The sequence below is a fragment of the Neodiprion pinetum genome, chromosome 5 (assembly GCF_021155775.2).
Source record: "Neodiprion pinetum isolate iyNeoPine1 chromosome 5, iyNeoPine1.2, whole genome shotgun sequence".
Classification (NCBI taxonomy): domain Eukaryota; kingdom Metazoa; phylum Arthropoda; class Insecta; order Hymenoptera; family Diprionidae; genus Neodiprion; species Neodiprion pinetum.
Window position 1 is genome coordinate 26348710 of NC_060236.1, and position 20721 is coordinate 26369430.

General features: G+C 39.0%; 2 protein-coding genes across 5 annotated transcripts; both read right to left on the reverse strand.

Moving 5' to 3' along the window:
• Positions 1 to 1234: 1234 nt before the first annotated feature.
• Positions 1235 to 14344, reverse strand: LOC124220088 (uncharacterized). Of its 3 annotated transcripts, none has more exons than XM_046628517.2 (7): positions 14140 to 14344; positions 7694 to 9057; positions 5956 to 6131; positions 4826 to 4852; positions 4025 to 4255; positions 3191 to 3445; positions 1235 to 2799 (listed from the first exon to the last, which is right to left on the reverse strand). In XM_046628517.2, exons 1-7 carry the CDS (start codon positions 14222 to 14224, stop codon positions 2604 to 2606), a joined length of 2334 nt encoding a protein of 777 aa, XP_046484473.1. In that variant the 5' UTR covers positions 14225 to 14344; the 3' UTR covers positions 1235 to 2603. The 3 variants fall into 3 exon arrangements, with proteins under 3 accessions (XP_046484473.1, XP_046484474.1, XP_046484475.1); XM_046628518.2 differs by lacking the exon at positions 14140 to 14344 and adding an exon at positions 9603 to 9955; XM_046628519.2 differs by lacking the exon at positions 4826 to 4852.
• Positions 14345 to 15712: 1368 nt separating this feature from the next.
• Aduk (Another Drosophila Unc-51-like kinase) lies at positions 15713 to 20718 on the reverse strand. 2 transcript variants are annotated; one of them, XM_046628539.2, is made up of 8 exons: positions 20135 to 20718; positions 19801 to 19952; positions 19462 to 19676; positions 19002 to 19228; positions 18172 to 18433; positions 17721 to 17912; positions 16890 to 17074; positions 15713 to 16813 (listed from the first exon to the last, which is right to left on the reverse strand). In XM_046628539.2, the coding sequence occupies exons 1-8, from the start codon at positions 20219 to 20221 to the stop codon at positions 16694 to 16696; spliced, it is 1440 nt and encodes a 479-aa protein (XP_046484495.1). In that variant the 5' UTR covers positions 20222 to 20718; the 3' UTR covers positions 15713 to 16693. The 2 variants fall into 2 exon arrangements, with proteins under 2 accessions (XP_046484495.1, XP_046484496.1); XM_046628540.2 differs by having other exon boundaries at positions 20025 to 20718.
• Positions 20719 to 20721: the final 3 nt, after the last annotated feature.

Below are 20721 nucleotides of genomic sequence, written 5' to 3' on the forward strand. Positions count from 1 at the left end.
TATTAAATAACAGAATTGTAGTGTGTAAGAAACAAGAGAAATACAATTAAGAACGAAGTCTAGAGACTCCAGTCCTGTTTTGTAACAAGTCTTTTTAATGGCAAATAGAATTTCCTTCAAGTTATATTATTCAGCTATAGATACACAGTTTCATAAATAATAAAATATACCATTTTTACCATAACGGAATATGTACCTATATCCGTTCCATTTGTTGTCCAAATATTACTCTTCCTTTCTTTTTTTATATAAAACCCACTTATCGTCACAAGCGAATAGTTCAATATTACATTCTCTTTATATACACTTCTAAAGCATACATAGACGTACATAGGTGGGTTTTGTTTCTTTTTTTTTTTTCATTTTTTCTTCTCCGTTTTGTTTCTTTTTTTTTTTCACTTCTTTTTTATACAATCTCTGCCACAAATGTCCAAAATTTACAGTACGAACAGGTCAAGTCCATATTTTACTTCCATAACTAGGTATAATAATCTTACAGTTATATTCTTCTACAAAGTAGATATCGTTCATAGGATACCTATTTGATTAGCCTTCAATTTACACCTTTTTGTTCTCGTCAATTTCGTCAGGAGAGTCATCGACACTGCTATTCGTTTCGCATTATGAGGAGAATGTGTTTTACCGTACTACGTACATCATGTAACACGACGGAAGATCACATACACACTATTACATTGCTTATGGCCTTTGCCGGTGTAAAATGAAACATTTCATTATTACTTTCATTATTCACCGAAAATTTTCTAGATGGTCAGTACTAGAACTTCGACCATAAGTGTATTTTGTAGTAAGTAGTATGTGCGAATAATTAGAAGTAAAAGAAAAAATGTATCATCACATTAACGCGTCAGAATTATGGGCATTCTCCTGCGATAGAGTGCGAGAATTTGTTGAATAGTGTATGTCTTATTTGTTTTTGTGTTTTTTTTTCTTTCAAAAATAAATGCCTTACAACGCACGTAATTATTCAAAAGGTGCTATAAATAAAAAAAAAAAAAGACATCTTATGCGTTAACTAGTTACATTATTATAGTTGGCATCTGTGATAAGAAGAACTGCAGATTGAACGACATATAGCAGGGCGAACAAAAATATTTTTTATCGTGTAATCTCAAACTGATGAATTTCAAACTGGCTGTACAGTAATATGTAATCACTGTAGACATAGATTATGTTGAAAAAGCTTTACACGCTATTTTTATTTTTTGATGCCTTGTAAAATGTTGGAATGATTAAAAAAATATTGAATCACTTTTTTGCAGGAATGAAATTCCTTTTGACTGTATTTATTTTTTTTCTCGCTTTTTTCACGAACTCCACATACTGCGTTCATCCAGCATGTGTGTCACTAATCTCCCCCTGTTTTTGCATTACTTATTATCGTCCATTCGCGATTTCGTACACCAGGACATTTTTACTAGGAACTTGAGCTGGCACCATGTCTGTTGCTCGATCGTATCGCAAGTTCGAAATATGTAAACCCACTGTTAATTTTTTTTTCGTCAAATACTGTGGGAATTCATTGATGTTTTTTTCATCTAAAAATATTAATAGATCATCACTAAATGAGCTTTTGTTACAGTTTCGTCTGTTCTGCGAGTAACGTTTGTATTTGAACATTATTCACACAGAGAAGTCAATTTTTGGAGTAATTTTTACGAAAAAGCAGTAAATCAAGGGGAACTATAAATTTCTGTTAAATAATCAACCTTGAAATTCCCAAAATGTGCCCAAATTCAGTTAATATTACAATTAAAAATTATTCAGTCGCTGCTTTAAATAATTTAATAGATATAGATGTGAATAATTCAAATCTGAGAGTTTACAGAAAGTAGATATCTTTCTTATTACAACCAATTAAAAGAAAGAGAGAGAGAAAGAAAGAAAGAGAGCCTGTTGATTTTTTGCAATATAATTTTACGTAGACTGATCACACAAACACGCGAGAACTCGGGACTAAATTCTTTTGCCTATATTCGTGCAAGGACGTATTCATAAATATTTTGTTGCTGTTCCTTGTAACCACCAGACATTAAACGTAAAAAGGACAAGAATTTCAGCTCAAAATTTTTGACAATCTATATCTCTTACATCAGAGTTCTGGCTGTCTACGTAAAATATCTCACACCATGCCTGAGCGGTTCACAATGAATATATCAAATTTTACCCAAATGAGATATAATTGATCAAGTAATAAATCATATGCAAAGCTTACAAATCAGACAGTGTGTAACATTAAAAGAAAATACATTTCAGAGCAAGAGAGAAAAAGAGAAAGAGAGGAAAAGAATGAACGAATAAAGATATATACATATTATCTCATTTGGGTAAAAAAAAAAAAAAGACGTAATTAAAAATTTTTTTGGAATTTTTGCATATTTTTTTTTTCATATTTTTTATGGTCGAATCATTTGCCGCAATAGATTTATATACATAAAGGAACATGACTTGATCAGAAGCACCTTCAGATATGCCAATTATCCAGCAATTTTTGCAGAGGGCCAGTACGGAACAGTATAGGTACCCCATTAAAATGCTGAATGGTAATAATTATACGTGGGCCAGTAAGGCTGTAGCCACTCCTAGCTGGTGCGTTGACGTTTTTTAGCAGCATGTTCTTCGGCCGAGTGAGCCAAGTTAGGAATAGCTGTGTTTCGAGGATTGAGTATATACTTCATCTGTGGCATGTACGTCATTATATTTTTCACTTGGATCAAAGGAAGCTCTTCATTTAGTGAAGAGCATTTACCTGCCTCCATAAGCATTTGCATCTGTTGCCTGTAAATAAACCAAGTCATAGGAAAAAATCATTTACATATTGGTACGTGAAGATGGCACTAAAGTTAATCTATTCTAAATACTGTTCACAGTGTAATCAATTATTAATTGGTTGCTAAAAAAAAACTGAAAACAGAAAATTCAACTAAAAATGCCTTTGCAACTTACTATCTGTAAAACAACACTATTTGAATACTAAGATTGGAGATGGTTCACCACATTTTTATCGACATTGTTATTCGAGAAAAAAAAAAATAAAAATCTGGCAAACAAACAAAACGAGACTGTAAAATATATATGTCGCCTTTTTTCTTTATTAAAATTGAAATTGAATTGATTACATGATCGCACAATCATAAAAAATATAAGTGTATTTACATATAAATCTCACCTATTCCCTTGAAACAAATCGATACCCAAAACATCCGTCAGGACTTGCCTGCAAGTGTTTATGTCACAAGTAGGAAAATACTGAGATACAAAGTCAGGAAGAGTCATTAACAGTTCGGTGTAAATGTATGGTTTGAAGTTGATGCATGGCACCATTTTCTCATCAACCAATGCCTTTTGTACTTTGTACGGTACATGAGAGCCTGAAGTAGGTGTGTCCGGTATAGGTAACAGCGGTTTTCTACTTCTGGAATCCCTGCAAATGATTACCAAAGTTTTTTTTCATGTCTAACATTCCATCTCCTCATGTTCGGTATCTTTAAACGTCCTATTAGGAGTTCGACAAGAATTTCATACACGGCCATAATGAGCACAGGTCTTTGTTCACTATCTTCACTACTACCACGATAATTATTTAATATTTTTGTAATAACATGCACCAGGTATTCCTACTCTAGAACACTTCGGAAAAAGGTCAAGTTTGATGGGAAATCATAACCGTGAAGTAAACTCTCATCGATTCCAAACCTGGATTAGATTGAATAAAGTGTTAGAAGCCTCCAATTCTATGAATAAAGCATGAACCATGAAGTAAACTTTGTTATACTGTGCAATGAGTTAGAATCAATTTCAGATCTGCGCGACGAAAATCCCAATTAGTGTGTTATATGTGAAAGCAGATGGGTAATTAAGAAAATGAAAATCAAATGCCTGAAAGTTGTCAGTAAAGGTACATGACTCATTGCTAATTGGCTAACAAGTTCAATTGGGCTGGTTAATAGATTTGAGTGAACTTTCAGAACGCTGAATAATAATAATTTTTTTCAAAGTTCACCTGGCATTGTTATTACTTCCATTAACGGGTATAAGAGGCGGTGGATACTTTGCGGTGGCAGAATTGTGACCAGGTGGTGTGTGTCGCGCAGGATGCGACAACATACTTTGGGTTGGTGGCATTAAGGCATGGACCTGATCAACGCTTAGCCCTAACAAATTATGTGGGTAGGTACTTGGACTGACGGCGCTGGGAACACCCAAGCTTGGTGTTGTGTACGTAGTTGTTGCCCTGTAATTAAAAGTAGAAAGAGTTTTGTTTTGTTAATCAATTTCTGTAGTACTATAAAAAATTATCAAAGTAATGGATAGTAATTATTCATATAATAGTCAAAGAACAAAGAGACTGAATCAACTTTATTCACGAAAATCAGCAACTAGTAACCGATTAATCAGTTATACATGAAAATATTAAGCATACTGTTGTATAAGGTTTGAGAAATCAGTGGTTTTCAAACTTTTGATCGAACAGAGCTATTTCCTTGTTGTGCAATAAAAATTTTTCTGATCTTTTGGCAACAAATTAAAGACAAAGAAGTGATATCCTAATAAGTTTAAATAATCCCGTGCATCTCAAACATGTAAGCCACTTCAGTCTTGAGTAATTCATAGTATTTCTAATCAATACATGATCTGATAGATAATTTTTTGTAAGCTGATGTTAACTGATGACAGAATGTTGATTTTTGCGAAAATATGGCATACTACGTGAATGATTAACTTCGTCCAAGTCGAGAGTTTCTAAACGTTCATTCGGTCTCCCATTCCGAAAGCAACTATAATACGATGTACAGGGACTCACCAGTCATCCTTCCCATAGGTTGGATAACTATACAAAAGAAAAAATCATACATTGTATGTACAAAGGCAAAAAGCTGTTTTGTGCATTTATAGACCTTCTCCTCACTACATTTCTGGTATGTCAATAGGCAAATTAAATTCAATTATTGGAAGAGATACTAAAGCTCTTTTAATACAATAGATTCACAGCAATAAAATCTATCAATCAGCGATGTAGCAGGTGCGATTTGATGACTGACTACATTCCGCAATTTAGACTGATCCGAGGCTTGCAAAGATTATTGTACGACAAGTAGCTATCATTATTTTTTATTCAAATGCGAATGTTTAAGAATAATTTTGAGTACTGCGGCAAGTAATTTGTATAAATACGCACCAAGAACATCACAAAAAGCTTTACTGTTAGGTTTAAACTTGAAATCCATAATTGCTACGGTTACCATGTATGTCTCAGAAGTCTGGATTTATCTTTGTTTTGGAATCAAAAAAAATTGTATGTTACCCTATCCTTCATTAAAATTATACGAGAGTAAAATCTTATAATCACTGTTTACGAGAATCTATAAGTCTCCAAAAATTATTGCAAACATTTTTCCATAAGTACCTAAACTAAAAGTCTTCACACGTACTGTTCTCTTATACCCCATTACTTCACCATATTTTCCATAACATTAGGGTGCTCGAATGGAATTAGATTGAAAGAAAAAGTGTTTAGAATATGTGATTTTACTTTCCAAAAATGTTAAACCTCCGAATAGTATCAACAGTATAGACTCCCACCAATGTCTAAAATAACATACAATTCTTTGAAAACAAGGAACAATGCAGACTTTAAAACTCAAATTCGCTGAATCAAGGATCGACAGGCTGTGTAATTTTCATCAATACAAAGTCAATGCACATGCAGATATAACAGTGAAACTGAATGTCATATTTAGTGAAAGTGTACCCGCGATTAGTATTGATGTGATAATAAACCTCAAGTTTAAATGAGCTGCAGGGTGCTCGGTCGATAAAAAGCTCACAACGGTACGTCAGAAGACTTAATAATAATCAACTACCAAATCCAACACAATTCTTGCTAATAAATCAAACTAAACACAAACAATAAGTACGAGTTGTTCGACTTACCCGATATTGGGCTGACTGGTGTGGGTGGTAGCTCTGACAAGAGGGGGTGGCTGGGCTTGGACAGCGGCTTGCATCGTTGTGACAGGATATACTCCTGGATACTGCCCCCCTGCCCCGCTACCACCCCCTCTACTCCTAGACTGCGGTGAGTAAGTTTTATTCGATGAAGCTATTTGCTGAAATGGATTAAAATCATGTTAAAACATCCATCTTGTTTTGAAAACAGGTAGTACAGCGTGTCTACAAGTAATTGGAGGTAGACATTCACACAGAACAATCGCAAGCAAAGAGTCTTAAAAGATAACAATTATTGGTCAAAATTATAATTTTCGAAATTTTGATAAGACTGAAATTTTAATGACGTTAACGTAGCGCAACGTTGAAATAAAAATAACTATTTTGTCACTTCTCGAAATTTGAAAGAATTGAATTTAGAAAATCTGAGTTTGTCAATGCTATTCAACAGTTTACTTAATTTCAGGTAATTCTAGTCGAAAAATAACGAGTTTTTCTGGAAATCGATAGTTATAATAAAGTTACAAACTTTAACTGGGTAAATTTTGAGGACAGTAGTAAAATTCTAAAAACTTTTCAGACATTTTTAAATTTCAGAATATTCCCAGTGCACCGTAGAGTTCATTCTGAAATTGTTTTGAAAAAGTAACTTTCTGCAAAATGCAAGAAAATACCATGAAATCAATATTTCAAAACTTTGATTCTGAAGAACTGTAACTTCCTGTGAATTTCAATTAATTGAAAAGATATTTTTCTAGAATTTACAATTCAAGCAAGTTGAACAATGTTTTTATGAGGAATGTGAGATAGGAAACAATATTATTTTCATTAGAGATTCGATGACAAAAAACATTGCAATTAAATATTCAACTTCGTATTTTTTTAAAACCGAATTTTGTAATTTTTTCCTAGTTTTACATCTACAAACAACTCAACTTATGTGGCTTGTATCCAGAATGCGACTTTATCTTGTATGCACCACGTGTGACAAAATACATGGCCACTTTCATTAGCAAAACTAAAGGCTTCACAGAAAAATTGAATTTCGTTTTCTGAGCGTGCATCTCAATATAAAGTTTCATTCGGAATACATGTATGTTCTTTGTGTGAATAATGAATAAAGTTACAATAACCAGTAAACGCTTCGAAATAAATTTCCAATGGAAATCAAATGACGAGGTAAACTACCGACAATAAATAAAATTAGTGCATGAAACGTTTATATTTCGATTTGATAATCAATATTGCGATATGAAAAATAGGATTATCATCACTGGTTAATTACGTTGCAAGAGAATAGTTCAATCATTTTCATGGAATTTAGTTAAAAGCCTGTACTTTTAAATGCTTGCCATTATATCACCGAATGTTTCAATAATAATAACAAAAGATCTTATTGACGACGATAAAATAATCACAAAAAAATGTTACATTTCAAGTCTGAAAATTCTTATTCTCACGGTGCACACCCTGTGTTTACTATTTTGGGACTGGCAACCAAATTTTACAACAATTTAAAATATTTGTTGAATAAAAAACCAGCGTACTAAGAGAATTCTTTCTAAACTTATTACTTTCTAGTTTTATTCATGCATGTTCTGGTAAAGATTAATTCTCCAATGAAATTCAGACAAAACTGTAACACACATGTATTTGCCAAGAATGTTTCAGACTGGAATTTCCTACGAAGTAAACGAAGAATAGATCAAAAAATTACCCATACATTATGCATGTTGAGAGGAGGATTGGTCATTTTGATGACTTGGCTCGGCTGTGAAACTAAAGTCTGAAATGTGGGTTGCCCACCGACGAGGCCCGGCCATCCGTTACACGCGGTTTGAACGGCGCTGAGCATAGGTTGCTGAGCGACGGAGCTCGTCCTGCTACCAGGTGAAACCCTAGAAGGTGAGGAATGGGCAGGGTGCGTAGTGACGACGGGTCTGGGTTGACCGAGCCTATGGATAGTCGCGTTACTGTTAACGCCCCTTGGTAAAATGGTCGGTATTTGAGCGCTTCGAAGATTTATCGAGTTGTTTTTATTGGTATTGTTTTGAACAACGGATGGCTGCTTCGCAGCGGGAGGTGTGGGAGGCTGTTTTGTCCATCCCCCCCCAGTGCCCCCACCCTTACTGCTCACCAACAACTGCGAGTCCATCACTTTGCTCGGCCAATAATCCTCGAATCCGGTGCCGGGCGGAAAGTAACTTTTTATGTCACTCAAACTGATCACGGAACACGTTTCACTGGCAAACAGTTCATTGCGTATTCCCTGAACTTTGCAGCAGAATTTTAAATACGACAGGTCCCATCCCTCAAGTTTCTCAGCCTTAAGTTTAAGGTTATCAGTCTCTCCCTCAAAGTAGAAAAGCGGAACATATTTTAAACCATCTTTGACCGTGTAGGGGACGACCGACTCCTTGTTTATACGAATAAAACCGCACTTCTCAGCCTTCTGCATACCGGTAGCAGGACTGTTTTGGCCAGCGCCAGCTGTCAACTTCGTATAGCACATGTCCAGAAACGTGTAAAACTCCTTGGCATCTGCGAGCCGCACGACAAGATCCTTGACGGTGAAGGTTTCCCTACCAAATTGATTGTCGCAGTGTTTTATGTTTATCTCGTTGAACAGCTTGCTCTCCGCCTCTGTTATGTAGTAGCTTCTTATGCAAGTGCAGCTGTATATATCGGCGTGCAGATATCCAAGATATTTGTTCAATAATTTAGACTCCAATATCCTCACTGCACAATATCTTTCACCGGCTCGAAATATGTATGGTATATGACACTTTCCAAAGCTTGTCCAACCAAATCTACCTCTCTGACTGTCGTCGTCAAGAGGAATCTTCCCCTCTGGCAGCTGCGGCTTGATTATAGAAGAATCCACAGGTTTTTTGGCATTGGAAAGGTAGCCTAGTATCCCTGGTAAATTTGGCTGAGGCACTACGTTTTGCCCAGTCCTCTGCTGCTGCGCACCGCCTATAGCTGTAACCATTTTCGCCTTGTTTGCTTCCACCATTTTGGCTGCCAGCTCCCTGATCTCCGCATCGTCGGGTCGCTCCTGCTTCACCGTCACGTTGTCAAAAGAACCTGAAAAACATAAGATAGGACAGCGTCAAGGTTTGGCAAAACTAATATTCCGAAACAAGTAAGATATTAGGATGAAAACAATATTAGGACACGAGATTTCTGTCACGGGAAGGATAAATATTGTAAAAAAAATTCACGAGCATTTCGTTAGCAGTGAAAAAGCGCCTTTATATTTCCACATTTCTGTTTACCTTTTAGCCGACGATAAAATGTAGGAAGGAAATCGGGAATTTGACGTACGAGGCACCGACGGGACGGGTGATACGTTGTTGTATTGTGAAAATAACAAAGGAAGAAATATAAAAAGAAACGAGAAAAGGTGACACGATACGGGATCGTAACGATCGCGTTTCAGGAGTGACAGAAGTCGGATCGTGTATGCCATGGATATACTGGACAAGGCGTATAGATTAAAAACGAAACATGTGAAGGAGAGATATAAACGGAGGCACACGTTAAGTGTGACACTCCTCGGGGCCGGGGATGAGGGATATCTCTAGTCCCGGGGTGATCTAAAATAAGGGTGTATAATGATGTGAGCGTACCTCCTCCTCCTCCTCCTCCTCCTGCAGTAACCGGCGGCGAACTTTTGGCGAGGACTACGGCGGCAGCCGAGGATAACGCCATTATACAATTTCACGTAGTTAGGCCATGTAGTAGCATCGAGGTGGCTGCTTATTGCCGTTGGTCGCACGGGGCACTAGACGACATACGCGTACATACCGCGGCAGCGAGCGAGCGAGCTAGGCTCCTCACCTCACCTCACGCGACACGATAAAACGATAGTATGTAGTACGTACATAAGGAGGGTATGTACCTACGTCTACTACGCGATTTAACGAAGTATGTATAAAGCCGCCTCGCCGTGCTCAGCCGTGCTCAGCCGTGCTCGCGGCGGAGTGGCGAAACTTTTTACGTTGACTGTACCTCCGCGCTAGCTAGGAACTCGCTCACCGATCGAGGCAGCAGCAGCAGCGACGACGGCGGCAGGAGTAGCGGAGTAACGAACGGCGGCAGAGTGTTGGTCGCAAAATTGCCTAAAATGCGATACCACATGCCACTTCGAGCCTCGGTATACGCCTAGATGGACGATCGTAGTACGTACCCTAGGAGTAGTAATGTCACATATTTCCTGCACTTGTTTATGTAAAAACACTTGTCAAGTATGATACGAAAACGTTTATGTATTATTTATATGTATAGTAGAGACAGCGTTTAAGGTACGCACGATTCGCCTCCGCGATGACAACAAATGATATTTATTTGTTGTGCACGTCAGTTGTCTAGGTCTACGATGCATCAGCGGTAGCATCGGCATCACCAGCGCAGCGTTAAGACACGCGCGCGCCACGGAACAGCGCTACGGCACGTCACCTCACATTTTATGCCGCCGAGCAGCTCGATTTGAAAGCAAGCAAGCAAGCAAGCAAGCGAGCGATCGAGCCAGCCAGCCAGCAGGCAGCACCACCAGCACCAGCGGCAAAGGGAAATGTCCCAGCAGTGTGTAGCCTCGTGCGCAGGCCCTATTTAATACATCCTAGGTTTTTCTCCACCTGTGAGTCATTTCACTAAAATGGCGTCCCGCCGAGGTTGTACGCGGCCAATCGTCGAGTGCCGTCTGGCACCAACAAAAGGAAACGCCATCGTTTGCCGTGACGTCATTATAACAAAATATCGCCCTTCGCGAGGCTAGCATTCGCGTTTCCAAGGTCGTCTATGACTGACTGTATCGCATACTGTGCAGACCTTTTTTTTTCTTTCTCCTTTTTTCAAGGATGCATTCGGATATTGTTTTCAATAGTCGCTTTTGACACCGCGCTGGAAACAGTAGCGAGACCAAACTCTCGTCTAGGACCACCTGCCCGTGACATCAAATTTTTATTTTTTCCTTTACTTTCCCCATCGCTACGGCGTATCAAACTTTTAAACGTATTATTACCATTCCAATACGGTATAGTAACTTCTAATTTCCGAGAAGTATTTTTCACTAATGTATGTATATATATATATGTGTATACATATATGTACACTTGTTCATATTAATGTGTACATATCTATACAGACATATAGGTGGCATGCGTGCCGTAGCCCCCGTGCCGTATCTATCGCAATTTTTAAGCGCCGCTGTTGATCGACGAGTAAGTATCATTGCTTCCCTATCCCGTAAAAAGGTTCGATCGCAATATACGTATGTTATTAGTTTACACATCCCGATGCCTAATCACAGTTGCAATGATCGCCGCTATGGACGCATCGATACTTCCTGACTGAAAGATTAGAGAAACCTTCTTGCGTTCCCTCCGAAATCGCTCTCAACGGCTGATCAGCTGATCGAGTTCATAAAGTGATGTGAGCTTGAGACGAAAATGTATTAAGTACTCTGAAAGATTGTTCGCCGCATGCAAGAGTGTGCTGTGCTAGGCTTTGGAATCGCGGCGCGGTTTACTCTTGAAGATTAGCTATGCATATTCCAAGGAGATGTCGAAACCAAACGACGGTATTCGCAACGTGTACCATGGTAATGCTGGTGTAGTACATACGGTTCAAAGAGTGGGCAGAAACTAGCGCGAGATCTCAAGAACATGGCAACACCGCACGGTCGATATGCTCTTTCAGGCATACTGCCAAGATTGGTAAATGTATTGGTATATACTCAGGCACGTATATAGTGCTTTTTAAGCTACCCCCACTCCTCGTATCGTGGAAGATTTTTACGTGGAGGGGGAGGAAACCGGCCTGGTGGGGGGTGTGAAATCTGCGCAGTACCCGGACTCCCGGTCAGTTCTTGAGTTCTACTGCGCATCTCCTATATACTTCGTACGGACGTTACATATGTATTTATTATTTTAATCATGATTTACGACGCGGTGTTGCCAGCTATCACCCTCCCTCCCCCCTCTGACCCTCGTGCGCCCCTTCCTCCCTGCCCCGCCCCTGCCGCCTACTCCGTTACATACAATGTTTATTTTTTTTTCATTATTATGGCACGCCAGAAGAACAACCGCCATTGATCGATAACAAAACCAAAATAAAAAAATCAAATGAAAGATACAAAACAAACGAAGAATTGAAAGAAAACAAATTGGAACAAAAAAAAGAACATCAACCGTGTAGGTATGTACATCGTATGTATTATGTATACGATGTATATACCTACACGGTTGATGCGATGATATATACATATGTGTATGCATACATACACACGTATATGTATATACGTATAAATGTATATGGGCGCGTGTAAATATCCACATATGCATGCGCATAACGCGGCGTTGCCGTGTTTCGCTGAAATCTAAGGGAAAATGTACAACCTCGCACGCTACCGAAATGGCCGACGATGCGTAGGTCTGCCATTTTGGCAACACTGGCAAGCGATCTATTTATAGCAGACCTTTATTGCTGCTGTTGCTATGTCAGGACGAGCCCGCCCGCAGTCTTCAGGGGTGGGAGAATATTGCGCCAACAAAATGGCGACGGATCGGATCCATCTGGTTCTATTTCATTAGCGACTGATCGGTCGGTTACCAAAAATTAAACTGCAATCAAATCGGTATCCAGATTCAAAAATTTGGCGATTCAGATCATAACGGAGAAACTTGATTACAATCGGTCACGTAACGGTCTACGATTCAGGTCATTACAATCATACAAGTAATCCGCAATTTCCATCTGTTCTATCTAGTGCGTTATAAAATAGCTCCCCATCTCATTTATCTTGCTAAGATATCTGAAAGATCTGAATATACTGCTTCGGTTGAATATTTATTTACGTCACGAGGATCTCCGCGACCTCGCATGAAAAACATGGAGACGTCCTCGATTCTAGTTGGCCAACTTTTAGATCGCCAGGCGAGATAAATCAAGAAAATAAAGAACGTGAAAATAGAAAAAAAATCTACAATTTTGCAAGGTTTTCGCATATTTATCAAAAAAATTACAAATGGTGGCATGTTCCTTCAGCAGCTGACTGCCTATATAGATATATGAGCTGGACTGAACCTCGTGCACAAACATACAAGCTCGCTGCCGGTCGGCTAAGTCCGTCAGCCACCTCTATGTTACATCATGCCGCCGAATGCTATATATACATCTACATATGTATACCGGGAAAAGTATATAGAAAAGGGGGGGAGGTGAAGCAAAAGGAGAGAGGGATGCGCGGGGCATGTTATGTACAGCCGTTTCTCACATATTTACCCGCAGCTGTATATAATGTGCCGCTTACGCCCGGTGCCCGCATCACACGATGCGAGTTCCGTTCGGTTCCACGGACCGACTCGAACTGAGTTAAAACAAGATCAAGAACACTTTGAGCACCGCTTTCCTGTATATTATTTAAGCAATGTGTATAAGTATGTATATATACTTGTCTGTCATCTACTATATGGCGCACACACACACCGGCCCTTTTGTGTTCGTAACGAAAAATTGTTATCAATGCACTGACATTCAGATGCGAGGTGGGTAGTTGGTTTTATACACAGATTGCAATTAGCCTCTATATTTTGATGGTTTTCTGTAAGTGCACAGTTGCAACTTTAATGTTCATGCATCATTTTATCACAAGAAACTATCCCGACCTTTCTTATTTTTCACCCGATAATAGCACGGTATATAGATATAAATTTTAACCCGTCTCATCGGTTAATGATCAAGCGAGTTCAGGGCTTAAATTTCTACGGAAAATTTCGGGTTCATTAAGTAAACGACTCGGAATTCGAGTACGTGCATATAATAAATAATCAAAACTGTATGTAGTATTTCCTTACTCAAGAACAAAAAGTTGAAAAGAAGATGGTAATAGAAAGGAAAATACAGTTACAAACATTTAGTTTAACAGTCACGAATAAAAAAGTACGCGGGAAAACATAGAATGAGTAAAGGCCAAGAAATGAAAAGTAAAAGAAAGTTATAATTTGCCGGAACCACGCGGCAAAACAGAACTAGAGGTATAAACGGTTGTTGAGAAAGGGATGTGAAAAAAAAGAAGGAAGCAGACCACAAGGGGTGGGGTAGGGAGAGGCGGGATCACGCGGAGCGTCCTGCGGCAGAAAACATGCACATAACCTCAAAGCTTACCTTGTTCAACTCGAGCTTCTAGTATTTCAACATCTTCGTCAAAATCTTGTGCCCTCATTTCTCTGTTGGGGACTTCCATGCACATACTATCCCTAAACAATTACCGGCTTCTATTCTCTCTGACATTTACTGGACGAATCTCTGATCAGATGGCAAGAAAAAACCCAAGAACTAATCGTACTCCGTATCCGTTGCAAGGCTCGCTGGGCCTGCTGGATTTGAATGTGTAACGTTGCCGCTTCCTTCGTCATCCCCTCCACAACCCTATGTACTTAACAATTGCAACGTTGCCGCACATCCGGTACGTGGTAAATAGCAATAGTGGGGGTAGGTAATTTTCCAAGGTGGCGGGGATAAAACTTTCCACTATGTTTCAGTACCCCTCTCCTCCTTATCATCTCGAAAGTGACCGAAAGAACGTTTTCGAAGTGATTTTCGCACCTACTTCCGGTGCATAATAGCCATTTCGCTATCCAAAGATGTACTCCTCAGGCGTCAGCCTTTGGTGTGAACATATATTACAGATGTCACGTTCTTCAGGTGTCAGTACGGTATCTAAAATGTGATGGTAAATTTTGACGTTGTAAAAAACGTTTCCAAAAACTCCATCAGTGATAAATCATTCGTCGAACTTGGTACCCCGTAACTATCTGTTCACAAACCAAGTGACCCGATTGTTAGTTTAGTAAGAGGGGAATGAGGAGAAACAAAGGAATGGAATTGATATGCAATATTTTTTTTTAATTTCGCTTTCTTTTCGCATAATTTGCTAATGTCTTTATTAAGAAAATACAGATCGATGAATGGGTAACAAGGGGGGGTACGGGATGTACGTACTTCCGGCCACTTCGGCACCGTACGACGTACACGTCAATTACCAGGGGTCATGTCTTCCTGGTCGGTGGATCGGTGCGGAAATCCGCAAGCGCAACTGTTTCCACCCCAAGTGTCCAACGTAAGTTGAAGGTCACTGACCTCGCAAATTCGGTGAAAGACCTCGCGGACGACAGTTTCGTACCGGTACTGTACATTCGTATCTGCGTCAACGTCGAAAAACAAAATATTGGAGGCTAAAACTACATCTAATGAGCATTTATTATATTTTACGATAGTGAAAATGGTCTGGTATTATCGTTCGGTCCGCAGTCGAAAAAAAAATTCCTGCAAAGTTTCCGATGGCATCCAAACTTTTTGTCAGCTTTCTAGCAAAGGTGTAGCAGATCAATATAATGTGTCTTCAGATGATTTGAAGTCATCATTTCTAAATTATTTAACCTACAGTGGAACCTCGATTAGCCGAACCTAAATCATTCCTACCTTTTAACCCTATAACAGTAACGTGGGGTGAAAAACGCCCCAACCTTGTAAACTCCATAACTCTGGTACATCATATCGTTAAAAGTCCTATAGGGTCTCATTTTCTTCGGTTTTTAGTGAAGAATCACGCGGGCCAAAAAAGTTTTTGTGCAAGTTCCACAAAAGTGGTCGAAAATTGATATGTCTCGATTTAAAAACGTATAAGTTGTTCTCTTGCGGCCGGAAATTAAAGTTCGCGTGGGGTGTTTCTTACCCCCCCCCCCCCCCTGCCGTTCTAGGGTTCACCTTCGTGAACTCAAAATTGTGGAACATATACGAGGGGTTAAGACTACAAGTGGTGCAAGTCAGTTTGACCTAATTTTTTAGGACAAAGGAATTTGGTCCTTTGTGAATCTTAAATACGGATTTCTTTGTTCCGAAAAATTAGGTTACACTGACCCACACCACTTGCATTCTCATAGTTTTATATCAACGATATTTTGTGTCAAACTTACACGTCAAAGGACTTGGAATAACGTGTGTGAAAATAAAAAAAAAAAAAATACATGTATTAACTATCTTGTGTTCGTAATATTTTATATACCTGGCATCATTTCACCCGCCATTACTGCTCCCTTGTCCGAACTTTCGCCAATGCGAACTAGGCCCTGTCCCGTTTGATTCAGATGATCGAGATTCGACTGTACATAAGTATCTTCAAAATTATATTATATACTTCAAAATTCTTTGAGAATATCAAAGAGCATGAAAAAGTTTACAGATTCTGCAAAAGGGGAAGGTAACATACTTTCGCACGTTATTAGAATATTTTACCGTGATACTTTCTAATTTTAATTGCCAATGCGATAAGATTCGGTACAAGTATACAACGCATCGGAAAAAATCGGGGCAGAAAAGGTCACGTTCACCTTGACGCTATTTCGTCGCGACCTTGCAGAACGATAAGTAAACAAGCTCGCGCAACAAGTGTATATATGCCGTCCGTAGCTCCGCATACACATGTATCTATTAATTTGATCCGCAAGGCTTTGCGAATCTGCTGCAGATCGCGTGCGCGAATTAATGTCTGCACTTTGCGGACGCGTAAGAAACTATGCGCGAGGCAGGAATCAGTCGCGTCGATGAATAACTTGGTAATTATCACGATACGCGAACGAAGAATGGTCAGTCAGTCGCCCCCGCCCCCCTTCCGCCCCAAATCACCGTTAAATTTTAACTAAATTCAATTATCACTTTATTACTGCAGGGTACATTGATGATCAGTTAAATACGAGGTGGTCTGCGTTCCTGTTGGCTCTAAATTTTTCGTACCCAAAAGAGCCTTGGTACTCTCACCTTCTTTCATCCAGAGTTGAACCTATAATATTGTAACATAGTTGATTAATTTAGATTTGTGTAACGTAGCATGCCATGTTTCGTTCGGGTGAATTTACCTGTTTGTGGAGGAGGTCTCTTCTGTGGCCAGGTGGTTCCTTAGCTAAAAGAGGCACCAGCATTTCTAAACAGGATTTAAACTTCTCAAGGGCAACTTCGTACTTCCCTTCAGAGAGATACTGCTCTGCAATCTCACCTATTTCTAAGGCATCGCACATACCTGCTGTACTTTTGCTCAGGCTACCTATTTCCGAACGTGAATATTCAGCTATTGCGTATAGAGTTTGATTTTATAAATTTCTACTTCAGTCAATTCCAATCGTTAACTTAGCATGAGCAGGTGAACAGAAACGGGAGATAAATCGAACTGCACAGTCTTTTGGGCGAAAGAAATCAGCAGAGTACTTAGCTTTTCAAAATCTGACACTGACCTTATTTATAAAGCAGATAAACAAGAAAGCACATTTTGTTTTTGAATTTTTTTTCAAGTGTCAAGGTTCATTTATATGAAATCCAGGAAACTTTTAAAATGGGAGATTCAAACTACGTTCATCTCATTTACTTATTCCAATGATGTAAATATTCCGAAAATAGCTTCACCCATTTCATTGGCTTTAAAAATATTATATTTAAATAATGGGAAAGAACTACACTTTCATTAATTACTCTTAATTAATCAGTGAACAATTCATATTGTACAACGCATTGTGTAAATCACTGGTGACCCATACAACCGGTGGAGATAAGAAAATATCGACTTGTTACTTTTTTCCAGATACCACCAAATATTTCGCCATCAGACAGAATAACATAAATATGTAGAAAAAAAGGGTGCGTGTGAATTTACTCCCGTTTCCCTTTCATGCCCTCATTTTTATCATTGTACCAACATAATTTGTGGTAGCTGTTTCTGTCAAAGGACTCTTTCTTCGCCAATGCCCCCTGCACCTCTGGAACTGTCTTTGTTTTATCAGTATTATCCACATAGTCATCGGCATAAACGCTTTTCAGTTCCTCTGCTCGTTTTATATAATCATTGACACGAAGCCTCAGAGCCTCTTTCCTTTGTGGATCAGTCTCATCTAAGGAATTATAAGTATCTTCACATTTCCATTCCGATTATAAATTGTACATGCATAATATTCGCAGCCATTCACAATAAATGAAAAAATTTCACTTCCTCTTCTCCACTGCCTGCATCGACTACCCTTGTATTTTATCCATCGGGTCGGCGTGCCCAGTTCTTTATCAACGCCAGTCCGACGTATCAACACATTTGACACACACACACAAACACAAACAGAGAGAGAGAGATAGATAAATACAGTGATGTTATCGTACTGGTAACTAATGGTATGAAGTATCTGAGAGCGTCGCAGTAGTGGTGAAAAGCTTCCTTCTGATTTTTCTCCTTATCCAGCTGTACCGCCTTGTGTACAAGCACAACAGCTTTGTCATAGTTGTCTTTGGTCGGTGCGTGAACCAGGTCTAAGAACTCATGGGCAAAGAACTCGTCAAACGTAATTCTCTCCGAAGGATTGTGCTTCAACAGCGAAGTTATCAAATCTTTGCACTCTGGAGTTATATACGAGTTTTTAGGGAGCTGTATAGCGCATAAAAAATTTATCCATATTTTCAATCCAAAGACAACACTATAAAAATTCCGATCAAGTAAGTCCACAATCAACATGCCTCCATGCTTTACTACGAGAATCTCGTGAATCATATCCTTTGAGTGAGGTGCCTTTCTACCTTACGTTAACCGTTGCAAAATGACCCCTAGGGCCGGTATAAAAGATTCGATGCAAAGCAGTGCGTAATAACTGGAGCGCATATAAGCCACGATTCAAAAACGACAAGAGACTTGAAAGATTTCCTTAGCTCTGACGTGTCTTGGTATTTAAAATAACATTGAAACATTCTGACGCATTGCAAAAGATCTTCACGAGTCTTAAGATTTTGTGTAATTTGAAAAGATTTCACAAAGATGCACACTAGATTGTATGATTGATTGTTCTGTGGTTAAGAAAACTAATATGAAAATAAAACCCAGATACACTACAAAAACAATTATTTTTACGTAGGGTAGGGCTATAGTGTTTTAATTGCATACAATATACTATAAAATTTTTCAGCCAGTGTTCGAACCATAATTTCTGTCTATAAATCACCTCAATTGGACGTCTGTCCTTAATTTTTTCAGCCAGTTCTTGAAAGCTGCTGCTAGAGTAAGGAGCCTTGCCAAAAAGACACTCGTACATGATGATACCGACGCTCCAGAGATCGACTCTGGCATCGTATTTGTGGTCTAGCAAGATTTCAGGTGCCATGTAAAGCGGTGAACCACGCATCGCAAATTTGTGTTCATAATTAGCCAAGTACTGAGCAAAACCAAAGTCTGAAAACGGTTCAGGATAAGTGGATAAATATTTTTTCAAGAGGCGTTTAGAAAATTCGTGTGCGATTGTATACGAAGCTGATATTTGCTAAAATAACAAATCAGCATTCGATTTGAAAGCACTGGAAGCGTGTGGAATATCAATAAATTTGATGCTCGTTTTTTCTACTCTTTCACTTTAGGCTAGTTCGTTTGATTTCGCTCATTTGAAACGTGCTGTATAATTAACGCACCTCCAACTTTTAGTGTGAGTTTCGGTGTGTTCATAAGCAACAAGTTTTGCGGTTTGAGATCCATATGACAAACGTTATGACTGCGTAGAAATTTTAACGCTAACGCAAGTTGTTGTAAAAATTTGCGACAAATATTTTCCGGCAATCTGTGCTTTCTCTTAATGAATTTCGACAAGTCACCTCCGTCGCAATATTCCATCACAATGTATATGTACCTGAACAATAAATATAATTGAAAATATAAGTGATTGTTTATTTTTTTGCTCAATAAAAACTCGACAGTTTACCCTCTTTATACTTATTAGTTGAAACATCGTTGCCTTAATTTCAGGTACGAACCTGTCGTCCCAAAAGAAGTCCTTCATCTCTACAATGTGTTCATGTTTCAATATTTTTAATAGCCTTATCTCCGTGATTATGTTCTCTATAGCAGACTTTGACAAGGTTGACTTGTCCATCGATTTTATTGCGACCACATCCTTAGATCCACCCTACACAAAGGATTATTAAACTCTCGAAGTTAACGTCGCTATTTTTTGTTCTTTTTTTTTCTTTTCTCATACGTTTTTGCGTCCATTTGATCATTGTTTCTCTCATCACAGCCTTCCATATTGTATACATAATAATACATAACGTAACATAGTATAACATAACCTCAAATGTACACACGCACTTTTTTGAAGGCTTTGTAAACAGTCGCGTAGCTTCCAGAGCCAATCTTCTCGAGGAGCGAGTAATCCTTGATGGTAGGCAGACTCATGTTTGTCCTTATCGAATTTCAACTCGCAATTAACCAGCGAGGTTTCGCGCGTTAGCTGCTCGTCGCGGATGACAGGTACGAGCAGTGCGAAATTGTCCGCATGTTATTAAACGAAAAACGCGTTAATAATCGATCTTCGACTCAGGCGTTTCACGTAGTTGGCGTAAGAAGGCGCCTACCGACGAATCACAAAGCCGTTTATCTGCAGACCGCAGTTCCGCTGCCGCAACTCGCGTCGACGCGCGCGATTTTCCTCTTCTCGTTTCTCGGAGCGGTAGTTTCGTTGTTTTTTTTTCCTCTTGCTTTTCCGTATTTCTTTTCAAAGTTCACAGTGAAATTCTGCGTAAATTTTCGCCTCCACGCTCCTATAATCCCGAGACCCTATCAGCGTCGACGATACCGCGACGATATATCGAGAAGCGAAATAACACTCGATATCAACAGCGGACAGCATCGGTCAGCATCAGCAACACCACTCCGGAATGACGGACGTGACTCCA

What these genes read in the sequence shown, in the direction of transcription:
- LOC124220088 (XM_046628517.2), bottom strand. Translation starts at nt 14,224, where the DNA reads ATGTGCATGGAAGTCCCCAACAGAGAAATGAGGGCACAAGATTTTGAC. An exon ending in ACCTATGGGAAGGATGACTG is followed by an intron (nt 4,256 to 4,825) that starts GTGAGTCCCTGT and finishes TTTTAATTACAG; the next exon opens with GGCAACAACTACGTACACAA. An exon ending in GGAAGTAATAACAATGCCAG is followed by an intron (nt 3,446 to 4,024) that starts GTGAACTTTGAA and finishes AATCATTTGCAG; the next exon opens with GGATTCCAGAAGTAGAAAAC.
- Aduk (XM_046628539.2), bottom strand. Translation starts at nt 20,221, where the DNA reads ATGAGTCTGCCTACCATCAAGGATTACTCGCTCCTCGAGAAGATTGGC. An exon ending in GACTTCTTTTGGGACGACAG is followed by an intron (nt 19,677 to 19,800) that starts GTTCGTACCTGA and finishes TTTATTGTTCAG; the next exon opens with GTACATATACATTGTGATGG. An exon ending in AAACAGCTACCACAAATTAT is followed by an intron (nt 17,075 to 17,720) that starts GTTGGTACAATG and finishes GTTCGGAAATAG; the next exon opens with GTAGCCTGAGCAAAAGTACA.